The following is a 13,650-nucleotide window of genomic DNA, read 5'->3' as shown; positions in this document are numbered from 1 at the left end:
GCAGAATATGAAATGAAAGTTGTGGTGTGATTGGATGCTGTGGACAACAAAGACAGTTTTTCTTTTAGACATGTTCAGAATTGTACATGATTTTTGTCAGTTTTGACTGGATTTTTCTGCAGCTAAAGCTCCTATCTAAAGGCTGTGCTATTCGTAGTATAAAACGAAATATGCAGCATTGGGAAGTGGCCGCCATCTTGCATTCCTCCCCGGCATGTACGTGTGTGACACATGAGTGACACGTATAGATCTAAACAGGCACTTGGTGCTCATGAAGTGTCACCCAATGCATTCCCTTAGTAATAATTACTATGGAAAAAGCCCTTAACAAGAACATTGATGGCACCCTTCATAACCAGGGAACCTAAGTGACACCGTATGTTGACTAGACATAGCTCAGGCCTCGTTTGACAGGAATGAAACATGGAATAAACAGCTGCATGAGGAATGAAAAGCTCACTGACCATTCATTGGGGATCCTTCAATTGGTTATCCCATGAGTAATGGAAATCATTGCAGAATCTAGTACATGGCAACCTCTTTGTAACAAAAGCTAGAACCAGCTCTACAACTCTCATGGTTCCAGAGATCTCCCTTTTTATTGCTTCAGTTGCTGTGCTAGATTTATTTCGAGCTGGCAGCTCAGGCGGCGTGTCCTGTCTGCTGCTGCTGGTTTCAGTTGAAGGATGAAAATGAGCATGTGTGGCCATCTCAGTAGGCAGGACAGAGAAATTAGAAAAAGGACAAACAGCAGGTGGCGCTATGCAGATAGATTTCAGTAGCTATACCAAATTTTTTAATTGCATGGAATTACAGAAGTATTCAGATCCAGGCGCTGGTTTGAAAACTGTAGAACATTATTTATGGGACGACCCCTTTAAGGCATTCAAGATTATTTTGTGCGTTTACTCGTTTTCTCTAAGAGTACCCTATTTCTGCTAACAAGCACTCTCAGAATGAGTTTTTTTTTACTCTGAAACAATATGGCGTCCTCGCCCCTTTTCTTACTGTTTCTAAATGGACTGGTCAGTTAAACCTAGCTTTGTTCTATGGTTTTCTATCAGGTCCCTTAACACATTAGATGAATATTGTCAAAACCACTAGTATGGATGGGAGGGGTAGTCCCCCTGAAGGCAGATGATGGTGGAAAGAAGGATTGGACATGTTGGACTTCCTCATACTCAATCCTTAGTTCCCAAGGGAGGTAATCCAGTCTGGTTTGACTGAATGTGCATTTGGAAGACAGCTCAAAGTTGTATTGCCACCTTGAAAGCAAAAGGCAGACCCAGAAAAGCCTATGGGTATTACTGGTCACCTGTTTTTTTTTTGTTTTTGTTTTTATGACCATGTGAATTGCGGCATATAATTTTTTGTATTAAGTATAAAATCAAATAATTATAACGAGAAACTCTTCTTTTGGTGTTTTGCTCTACAGCATAACCTGTGAAGCAAGTGGAACACTCATACATTCAGACAGTTCCTTTTTGTTAGAGGGGTTCTTTGATGATCACAGAAAGTGTTCCTGCTTGGGGACCCCCCAGCGACCAGTTGTAATTTGCTTGTGATCTTGGCACTAAGTGCTCTATTTCACAGTATCCATTGAAAGAAATCAGTCGTGGATGGGATGCTCTGGCGCATCTGGTAGACCCCCTCCTTAACTGAAAATGTGTATTCTAAACCAGATAGCCTCTTTAAATGGAATGTGTTATGTGAAGTAGTGAAAGAGACCCTGATCCCATCACTGAACAACTATTTTTTTACCCACAGCTCATGAATATGGAGGACTCTTTAGAGTGTGCACATCTCCTTGCTTGTGCATCGGCTAATGAAGTGTAATTTTATGAATTCTACTGCATATTGGCCAGCAAGTGACACACAGCTATAATCGGGGTCTAGTCTTTTACTATTCAGATAGGGTGGCAAACATAATGAGGTTTTCCCTTTTAAAGGCTATGTACACCTTTGGGGGCAATTTGTTATTATTGCATTGTACTAATTATGAGCTAAATATATATATTTTTTTAATTGGTCTTTATTAAAAATATGGAGCCCTTTATTCTGTACAGGGCTGAGATGCTCTAGTAGCACCCTTTGGATTTTCTGTCTTTATTCCGTCAGACCAGGAGCAGATGGATCTTGGCTATATGACCTTCTAAACACTCATTATAGCTCAGTACTTATCTTACTGATAAGGCCTCTTGCACACGAATGTGTGCGCCCCGTAAATTGCGTGCTGCAATGCACGAACACCAACCGTGAGGAAACCGCAGCGGATCGAGGACCCATTAACTTTAATGGGTCCGCGTTCCGCAAAAAGATAGGACATGTTCTATCTTTTTGCGGAACGGATGTACGGGCCGAAACCCCACGGAAGCACTCCGTAGTGCTTCTGTTCTGCATCTTCGGATTTGCGGACTCATTTAAGTGAATGGGTCCGCATCCGTGATGCAAAATGCCCACGGAATGGTGCCTGTGTATTGCAGATCCGCAAATGCGGTCCGCAATACGGCCACGGAGCGCCCACGTTCGTGTGAAAGAGGCCTAAGAATGAGGCTTAAATAAGTGTTTATGACGTCTTAGTAAATTAGAGATAAGGTTTATTAGATGACCGGCACAAAGTGAATGTACCAGGCACACAGTTAGAAAAACTGTTAACCCTTTGTGACAGAATGGCTCAATATTTTTTAATAAAAGCCGATTGAAAAAAAAAAGATATTTAGCCAAAAATGAGTAAAATGGAATCATAAAAAAAATTGCCTCTGAAGGTGTGCATGGCCTTTAAGGAAGTTGGAGGTATGCATCATTTTCAGTACATATGATTGGTAGTTTCTGTTTTCTTCCTTTTTTAATTATTTTTGGACATGATTAACTACGGCTTAATCTTTTTCTTATTTATGACAGGTCAGAACAGGACAGCAGAATTCTTCTTGTGGATTGCCAAAACAGGAGTCTCTCCCAGTCCTTTGAGAACCTTCATGAGGAACCTACTGACACCTTAGTACAGGCTAGTACACAAATATCTCAAACCACTTCTTACCATATCTGAGATTCGGAATATATGATTGCGATTCTGGTTATGTACAAGTATTATATTGTGTTTCATGTGAATGCTGTCCAGATGCAAGATCTGTTTTCCAAAGACCTGACATCCTCCAATGAAGCCATATCTTGGAGTAATTGTGTTTGATTTTATTGAACAGAACTCTAGTTATGATTGATGAAAGTGTTCACGCTTCATTGGATTTTGCACAAGTAGGCAGTTTCCAGCTCTACAAGATGAACCAGCAACAGCTTATACCTAAATAGTAGGTTTTACCCTCTACCCCATTTAATTCCAGTGCCTTTAAAGGGCTAGTGAGCAGATCAAGGTCATTCCTTATATAATGAAAGGTATATCAGAGTCTCACTTCCTTCTAGGATTCACGTCCCCACCTATCCCTTGGTTGAACTTGATGGACTTATGTCTTTTTTCAACCGTATTAACTATGTAACATTCAATGTAATGTTTCAACATGCTATTTGTTTTCCTCTCCCCTGTTAAAGAGGACCTTTCATCGGTCCAAACATTGTGAACTAATTATCATGACATATACAGCGGCGCCCAGGGATCTCACTGCACTTACTATTATCCCTGGGCGCCGCTCCGTTCTCCCGTTATGTCCGCCGGTATGTTCGGGGACTTGGTTATAGTAGGCGGAGACTTAGGGGACTTGGTTATAGTAGGAGGAGACTGCCCTTGTTCTGCTGGGCGTCTCCTTCTCCTAGGCTGTAGCGCTGGCCAATCGCAGTGCAGAGCTCACAGCCTGGGAAGTTTTTTCTCCCAGGCTGTGAGCTCTGCGATGCGATTGGCCAGCTCTACAGCCTAGGAGAAGGAGACGCCCAGCAGAACAAGGGCAGACTCCACCTACTATAGCCAAGTCCCCGAAGATGCCGGAGGACATAACGGGAGAACAGAGAAGGGCCCAGGGATAATAGTAAGTGCAGTGAGATCCCTGGGCGTCGCTGTATATGTCATGATACTTAGTTCACAATGTTTGGACTGAGTATATAAATAAAAGTGTCTACTGAGCTGAGTATATATGGTCTTTCTAAGGTTGGGGGATCAGCGTGACACACTGTGCTATCAGACAAAAATTGTGATCTGTGAGCTTACATTATCTCACTGATGGGATGGAAAGCCCTAGCTGGAAATGTCTGCTTATATGTAAAACCAAACAGTACCTCAGAAAATTACAAAGAATAATTTATGGGGGCCTAGTAGTAACGCCAGAACACTCCTAAATCAAACTAATAGCCCAAATGAAATGAACAAAAAATGCATCAAAGAATTGTTATTAAACCATGTTTATATAAAATACATATAGGTGAAAAACATGGAGGGGGCCAGAAAGAAGTATCGTCCACTGAACCCCTGCAGTACAGAGACAGCTCAGGTGTATCACCAGGACACAAAACATATAGGAAATCATATAAAGATATTAAACATCGCCTCGTCCTATCCAAAAAAAAAGTTACACAAAGTATAACTAAGTGTCACCTAATACATCATAAGGGTATAGATAAATAATTCCCTAAAATGTTATAAACTTCTTGTGGAGCGGGATCAACAAAGTATACGTATAGAGAATAATATAAAGTTGTCCCAGAAGGGGATATCAATCACCATTATCACATAATCCGGGCCACATCACAGGAATTATCCATCATTTGAAACCTAGTCCACAATAAAACTACCCGAATAGAGCGAAAGACAATAGTACAATGAAGGATTTTAGTTACCCATATTGAGCATGTGGCCTGGTGTGCCTGGCACTGCTGCTACCTTGACGCGCGTTTCGCCAACCTGCTGGCTTCGTCAGGAGGCAAGGATTGAGCTGTCTCTGTACTGCAGGGGTTCAGTGGGCGATACTTCTTTCTGGTCCCCTCTATGTTTTTCACCTATATGTATTTTATCTAGTCATGGTTTAATAAAAATTCTTTTGATGTATTTTTTGTTCATTTCATTTGGGCTATTTAGTTTGATTTATCATAGGAATGTCTGCTTATATGCCAGAACGAGCATTTGTGTAAGGTTTTTTACTTATTCGACGCAGAGGTCAACTGTGGCTTTTTCTATGCTGGGCTCAAGTAGGGAAACAAAAAAACAGGGGCACCCTATGGGTACAGTACCAATATCATATTACTGGGCTCACTTTGAAAAGTTGGAGACAAATAAATTGTGCATTAGGCCTCATGCACATGATCAAATGCTTTTTGCGGTCCACAAAATAATGATAAGGTCAGTGTGCTATCTGCATATTATTATTTTTTTGCGGACCCAATAGTTCCATGGTTCACATTTTGCGTACATATTTTATCCTTTTGCAGAACAGCAATACGGATGGGGAAAGCACACAGATGATCCATGTGCTTTCCACATCTGTATGTCTATTGCACAAAATGATAGAACTTGTCCTATACTGTACTTGGCCGCAAAATGCAAGCCACAGACCCGTTAAAGTCAATGGGTCCGCTATAAAATGCGATATTTGTGGACAGCAAAATATATACGGCCGCGTGTGTGCATGAGGCCTTAGAGGTCTATATGTTGATGCAGCTTTTCATAGTTGAATCCTAGTGTATCCCAGAAGGTATCACCAGTAGGAGAGCTGCACACCCCTGCAGGTTTACATCTGCGTTGTAGTACTGATTTATGCAGCCAGCTGCTTCGGTCTCCGGTTTGTACACTTCATATCTGGAACATTACTACATTGGGGGAGATTTATTAAGCTAAATACACCAGAATTGGAGCTCATTTTGCACACAAAAAATGGTGTATATGCCTTATGCCAGAATAAATGTGTTTAGACTATTTTTGCTCCTCAGTATTACCATACATTTTGTAGAGTCTAGCCTAGATTTACTAATCCTAAGGTTGGTTTAAGCATAGACAGGCTGTCTAGACCTGCATCACATGTATCACAGGCGCTCAGGCTGGAGGATACATGTGCTGCAGGGATGGACACTTTTCTCGGACTATGCCAACTACTGGTTGGCTTTGAAACAGAAGCACTAAATTGGCGCAAACGCATTAGTGAATATGGGCCTTTGTGCCTAGTATCACATTATATTAATTTAATTCAAGTGCATAGGATTGGACTGCAGAACCAGACTCAGTCGCTCCCAAATGTATGGGCCCTTTTACACTGGCTGAGGACTGGGCTGATTGAATCTCTCATGAGTCACCTAAAATCTTAGTCAACCGCACCCTGTGAAAGCGTACCCCTGATCAGTGATGGCTAGTTCGCAGTGTTCGCCCGTGAAGTCCCCAGAGGTTGTTCTCGGAACTGCCTGCTCCCGGAGACCGCATTTCATTTCAGACCGGCTCGCACACAGTTGCAGATAAGTACTTACCTGAGCCTCGCCGGACTTGTCAGTTAAGATGGCAGATCGCATGTGTTCATGGGCGTACACTGCGAACTGGCCATCTCTACCCCTGATAACACAGTGTAGAGGCGAAACATGTCAGGGGCTGTAAATTTATAGGTTCTAATGGAAAAACTGTGACTAGTGCTTAGTAATAGTAATAACCATGTGTACGTGCTGAAGACATCTCACAATGATGCATCACAGTCAAATCGGCATACATGGTTTAAGATTGGGCTGAAGTTACCAGTCTGTTCTATTAACTGATAGCGAATACAAGAATATTGGCATAAACTTAGACAGTCAGTGTAGGTTCCGATAATTGCATTTTTTAAATAAGATTATTGGTTTTAAGTCCAGCATAGTAAATAATAAGTTTCATCAACACACTATTAGTGGGTTTGGAAATAGGATATCTTTTTTTATTTTCTAAGGTCGATTAAGGTTCCTTTCACACAGCCCGATGTTTATCCCCCATTCCCTTCATCTCCTTGTTGTTGGGTGGTGAGTGAAAAATGCGATTACCCAACAAAACAGGTCAACTATCATGAATGAACTTTCATCTCTGATAATTCTCCAGATCTTTGGCCTGTGGAAAAGGGCCCCAAAGGCCCATTACACTGCACCAACTATCAGACCATTATCAGGAAGGGACCGTTCTTTCCCGATAAGTGCCTGCCCGTCAGTGCTATCCCTCGTCCTCATACAAATGTTCTGTTTCTGCTGGTCACACAGCAGAGTGCTGCCCAGAAGAGATGATTTGAGGTGTCCACACCAAAGATCGTTTCGCCGGATGAACAAGCGTTTGGCTTATTCCTCTGGTGATCTGTGGCACCTTTACACAGAAAGATTCGTAGGAAGTTGGGCATTCTAAATGTGCCGTAAGTGATGTGGTGGATCTCAGGAGCACCTGATTAAAACGTCAGCGATTTTGTACTTAATATCACTCCCCTCTTACTTACAGAAATTCAGGAGGGACCCATACACTGTCACCATGGACAACTTTTCCAAAGTCACAAACTTCTTCTTACGAGGCACGGATCCTGCGACCCATCAGAGGCCACCTCAGGAAATAGCTGACTTCCTTGGTGATGCCATCCCTGATTTAAAAATAAATCAGCAAGAGGAATCTGGGTTTGAAGTAATAACTCGCGTAAGTATTGATGTCTTCAATTTCGTATTGCCATAGTCCAGGAAGTTGATAGTAATGCTGCCCCGAGACATAAACATATTCCCATTCAAGAGCTGAGCATGATCTATCAGGACAATGAACTGTCTGAAAACATTCTTCATGTCTGATTTTGAGTTATTTAGCCCAGTCTGATATGCCAGGAGGCTTTACCGAGTATTGACAGTCAATTTATCTTCAGCTCCTTTGGCAATAAAACAGTCTGAATTTTGTATGTCTCCTCTTGCCTCAATGTTCCTTTTTTTTATTCAGCTACAAGTTTTAGTTCTTTAACGTGACGCAAATGTTTTATTAGATTTTTTAATGATTTCATATATTGTCTAAGGAGCAGAGTCACACGTAATATTATTTATAACACGGATGTGATAGCCAGAGGGAAAGACGTTTGCTGAATTGCCTTTTTTCATATGTTTTTCCTGTGGCTTTTCTACAATGTATTTAGTATGCTGCTGGGCTTAGTCTTTCAGAAAGTAAGTTCTTCATCAACAGTCCTAGCTTCTTCTTAATTAATATAATGGCTAGTCTACATGTCTTCTCAGGGTTGTGCTGCTGCCAGCTTTGTATTTAGTGCTGGGGATGAGGTAATTTGGGATTTGAATACCTATTGTAAATAGAGTCCTAAATAGTGAGAAACCCTTCCAGGTTGTCAAGTGAGATAGTATATGTCTTTAATATCTCATCTGTTGGAGGAGGCAGTAACACTCTTCATGTTGACTTATTACCTTGCTCTGCTGTAAATCAGATGTTAGTTTTCACTTTTGTTAAGGCTTGTCTTCTGTGTAATCTACCATTTTATAGTATCAATAAACAGAATATACAGGCATCCTGTAAAGTGATTTTGAAGGGTCTGTATAATAGGAACATTAACTGTTTATCCCTCGTTGTGCTCCTCAAATTTATTGATGTCATTTTCTGGAGTGATGGTTTCGCTAAATTTTAAAACGACAACCGTGAAGAATGAGGCAACTCTCCCTTTATGTAATTATCCAGTATGTCCTGCCTGACCTCCTGTTAGAATAGCACCTTAAAGGGGTTGTCCACTTTTTTTATATTGATGACCTATCCTCATGATAGGTCATGAATGTGACCCCCACTGATCAGCTGTTTGAAGAGAACACAGCACTCCTACAAGCTCTGTATTCTCTCTACTGTCTATCTGCTCGTCGGCAACATTGCAGCGGCAAGCGGGTATAATTACAGTCCTATAAACTTGACTAGGAAGGAGCCCTTAAGTGAATGAGGACAGTGGATTTGTAATTGCACTGCTGTCTTGTCTATGGTGAGCAGGTCGTACGAGCGCTGTGCTCTCTTCAAAGAGCTGATCAGATGTTGATGACCTATACTGAGGATAGGTCATCAATATAACAAAATCGACAACCCCTTTAAGTATGAGTTTATATGCATTTATAACTTGCCTGCCAGCCTATGGCCGCACAAATATGCAGGTTAATTGAGTTATTACCTTCAAATTCGAGTAACCATTAGCTCCTGCTGATTGGAGAGGTTGAAGACCCAGCAGTAAAGGATCTGAGCAACTTTGGCAAGGCACAAATTATGATAGTTAGGTCAGAGCATCTCCAAAATTACAGGTGTTTTTGGATGTGTATGCAGTGGTTAGTATTGTATCTACCAAAATTAATCCAAGAAAGGACAACCAGTGAAAGGGTCATTAATGCCCAAGGTTCATTGACGCATGTTTGATCCATGGAGCCCTCACTCTGCAACTTGCAGGACTTGGTAACAGATACCACTGAACACCTTCTGAGCTTTTGTGGAGTCCATGCCTTGATGGAAAAGAGCTATTTTAGTGCCACAAAATCTACACATTATTGGTTTTAATGTGATGGCTGAATGGTACATCTCTGATGGGAATACTTCTTTAATTCGCCCTCTAATTACCCAAAGATGGATTCACTTAAGCAGAACAGAACAATGCAGTTTTCACCTACCCCAGCAGTGGGCTTTGTGGCTAAGGATTAAAAGCTGGACATGTATATATGCTGGATATATATATATATATATATATATATATATGTATATATATTAGATAGCTGTCGGCCAAATAGCTCTCCTGATCCTTCCATGCATGTGCATGCTTGGCTCGGCCTAGCATACCATATATAGTGAATGGGAAGAGGGTCAAAAATCACCGCCAGATTCTTCTGGTAGTGGCTTATCTACAGTCTAACAAAAAGGGTCGGCAGTTGAATACAACATGGCGCGCCCTTATCTCCCCCGACATTGGCCATTGAGGAAGAGTTGTGAGGCTACTATACGCATTATGGTCATCTGAACCTGCTAAAATCAGCGGGTTTGGCGGATACACATCTACTGCGCATGGTCAGCCTAATTCTTCAAGTTTCCTCCATGTCAATCAAATAGCATAATTGCTCTCCGATTGTCACATATGGGGAGAGATTCCCCCCCCAAGAAATAAGTGAGAAGAGCATGTTTTTGACCAATCGTCCCCCTGTCTATTTAGCAGTTTAAACCCTTAGATTCTGTAGTCAATTGTAACCATAACACCTAAGTGATTTTACAGAAAACATTTTAAAAGAACTTTTCTCCTGTATGCCATGTTTTGCTACGAAAAACAAATAAATAAAAAGCTATTCCACATCCGAAGTCAAACTTCACCTCCAGTGCACTTAAGAAGCACCATCTGCCAGAATAAAAGTTCATATTCTCACTACTCATAATAAAAACTCCACAAAAGGTATGTTTGTTCTGCAGTCCCTAGACCCTTTCTAGTGCCGTCTACTGCTGACAGATTCCTGTTAAAGTTGTTACATTATTTATCAGTAACTTCAGTTGGAAAAAGAACTAAGAAAACAATATTAGAGTTGCTGTTTCTATACAACTCACCTACTAAACGCATTCTTCAAAAATAAAAGAAAGAAACTTTTACACAGTTGGGCCGGTGTGTAAAAGTAAAAAATTTTATGGATCTTTGAATGCAGTGATGCAAAAACCAGATTATTTAGTTTAAAAAAAGTATTTTTTATTGTTTAAGTAGTAAAAAATATTATCGTAACCGTACCAAACCCACAGAATAAAGTTATCATGTTAGTAATACTACACAAGTGCCAGATAAAATAAAGACATCCCCCCTCAAAAAATGATTTAATACACTATGCAGTCATGAGTACTCTCTTTGAACTCTGTGGCTTTACATATAAGGACATAGAAAAATATCTGATCCTTAGAAGGTTGGATTACAATCATTGACACAAAAAATAACACCCCAAGGTAGAAATGTCAGATTCCTGCAGAACTCAGCATACAGTTATGTCTCGGGCAGATATGTAAATGATTACGTGTGGTTATATTAGACTCTTTGGGGGACATATATCAATGTTTCTACGCTACAATTATGCATCTGAGGGCATCGGTGTGCCATCATTTGCGACATTTTGAGGTTCTCGGCACTTTTCTGAAGTGCTGAGAAAAAGGGGTGTGGCTTAATGGAAATGCTTCCTCTGCTGCCCGATAAAAAGGCTCTGAGACTACTTTTGGGTAGTCTACGTCTTGGTGAGACACCATTGACTGCTATAAATGCCTTTACAACACACTCAGACGTTTTGCTCATTTGTCAGACTTTGAAAGGAAGCGCATTCTTGGACTGAGAAGAGCAGTATGGTCGTTTCAACAAATTGCCCGCCATCTAGGCCGTTCTAACCTTAACCTAGCTGTTGGGAGCAATGGTTACAGGCCCTGGACAGCCCAAAATGTTCACCAATAGAGATGATAGTTTGATCTGCCTAAAATCATGAGCAGCTTCCAAGGTTTAATTGTCCACCATCCAAACACATATGGCTCCTTCATTACACACCCCTATCTCTGCCCAGTCTGACCATTTCCAGTCTCTTGGCAGAAAGAAATTTGGTATCACTGCATACATTACATGTCCTGTTATTGTCAGCCAGCCAACGTCACCTGCTACAAAATGGAACTGCAAAGTCTTTAGCGATGAATACAGGTTTTATTTGAGATCCGACAATGTTCGAATTCAAGTATGGAAGCCTCCTGGTGAACACTTCATTTCTGCATATGCTGGTGTGATGATCAGGGCAGCCATTGAACACAACAGTTGGTCATGTCTAGTAGTAATACGAGAGACACTAAAGCCTGTATTACACTGCCCGATATTTTGGCAGACAACCGCTAATGCTCATTCATCGGGCAATCCAAATCTTTTTTTTTTTTTATTATTTGCAGGTGGCAGATCATGGTGTCTAATAACTATTGGCCATGGCAAACCACTATACAGAATGGGGACGAGCAACGGCATAGCGATCGCTCATCCCCATGCTGCAGAGAACATTGTTGCATGTAATAGCAGTGGTCTTCTCCGCTAGTGAACAGGCGATTGCCGGGAGGGAACGCTTCCTTCTTGACAAATCGTCTGCATGATCGGGGTGTCTAATAAACCCTTAAAGGGGTTGTCCGGGTTCAGAGCTGAACCCGGACATACCCTTATTTTCACCCCGGCAGCCCTCCTGAGCCTGGCATCGGAGCATCTCATGCTCCGATGCGCTCCCGTGCCCTGCGCTACATCGCGCAGGGCACAGGCTCTTGTGTTTACAATAACACACTGCCGGGCGGTAACTTCCGCCCAGCAGTGTGTTCGGTGACGTCACCGGCTCTGAGGGGCCAAATCCCGCCCATCAGTGCCGGTGACGTCACCGGGGTTCCTGTCAGCCCCATAGAGAGCCCCGGTACGTCACCGGAACTCAGAAAAATGCCTTTGCCCTGCGCAATTTAGCGCAGGGCAAAGGAGAGCATCAGAGCATGAACTGCTCCGATGCTCATGTCAGGGGGGCTGCCTGGGTGAAAATGGAGGGATGTCCAGGTTCAGCTCTGAACCTGGACAACCCCTTTAACAGGACGGCAATATGTGCAGGACATCCTGTAGCTACTGGCATTTTCAGCAGGATAATGCTTGCCCACACAGACCAAAGGGGATTGTCTCCACCACTTCCTTGGCCTGTCTAGTTACCAGATTTATCGCCAGTTGAGCAATTATGGGACCAGCCTGGGCGCCAGCTTCGGCAGCCTACAAGTATGCAGGATCTGCAATGGCTCAATCCAATTGAAACTCTGTGGTGGGACCTAAGAGAGCTGTACATAAACAAATGCCTACAAACCCCAATGAACTGAAGCAACATTTTAAAGAAATGTAGGCCAGAATTCCTTGACAACATTGTGAGAGACTGCCAAAGTGATTGATTCATGGGATATACTTAGTTTTTCACACATTTTTTTTTTACTTTTTGGCTTCATTTTTGTTTAAAACCGTGAAATCTGTTATGTGTTGTTCATCTGAAGTTGTATTTACCTAATTTTAAGACTTTGTAAGGACCAGATTTTTTCATTATGTTCTGGTATGTAAAACCATACAATTCAAAGAGGACGTACTTTGTTTTTCTCATGAAATACTGTAGAACGGTTGCTATAAAACTACTGATTGTCCCGTAAATTCAAGGTCTACCGCTACATTGAAGAAAATGCAAAAAAAAAGTTATGGCCACTGGAACACAAAGGTGAAAAATGTTAAAATGTTACTGATCTTTAAAGGGAGTCTTTCACGTATTTTTCACTAATATAACTAACTGCAATGGCCCTCCAAACGTTGTAACACATTATAACCATACCTTTATGTCATCTGGGCTTCTGATTGCCATTGCTGTCAGTTATATTAGTGACATTTACGTGACAGACTCCCTTTAAAGGGGTTATGCAATCCCTATAATGACCCCCAGAATGCCCAAGCCCTTCCTGTAGAACAAACGTACCTGTTCCCCGGTACCCACATCCCTCTGGATCCCTGCACGGCTGCCGCTGCATTCTCTCACTGGATGTTTTGATCCATGCGACAGGGGGAGCAGCCAATAGCAGGCCGTGACAGTGGCCCTCATAGCATTGCAGGTGATGCTAGGGAGGCTGGCCACTGTTGTGGCTGGAAGTTTTGAACCGCGCGACGGGGAGATCCAGTGGTGGCCGCGCAGGGATGCAGGTGCCAGGGAGCAGGTAAGTATGCTCTAGAGGAGGGGCCT

General features: G+C 42.0%; 1 protein-coding gene across 1 annotated transcript in view; it reads left to right on the top strand.

Annotated features, from left to right (window-relative positions):
- TBC1D15 (TBC1 domain family member 15) overlaps positions 1-13,650 on the top strand; it is a 113,765-nt gene that overhangs the window by 67,805 nt on the left and 32,310 nt on the right. Inside the window, exons 6-7 of the mRNA XM_044280435.1 lie at positions 2,902-3,004; positions 7,370-7,558. Coding sequence (XP_044136370.1) covers positions 2,902-3,004; positions 7,370-7,558 — 292 coding nt within the window. The remainder of the gene's footprint in view (positions 1-2,901; positions 3,005-7,369; positions 7,559-13,650) is intronic.

The sequence above is a fragment of the Bufo gargarizans genome, chromosome 2, assembly GCF_014858855.1.
Source record: "Bufo gargarizans isolate SCDJY-AF-19 chromosome 2, ASM1485885v1, whole genome shotgun sequence".
NCBI classification, from domain to species: domain Eukaryota; kingdom Metazoa; phylum Chordata; class Amphibia; order Anura; family Bufonidae; genus Bufo; species Bufo gargarizans.
The sequence above is the reverse complement of the archived record's forward strand: the minus strand, read 5'-3'. Positions and strand labels throughout refer to the sequence as shown.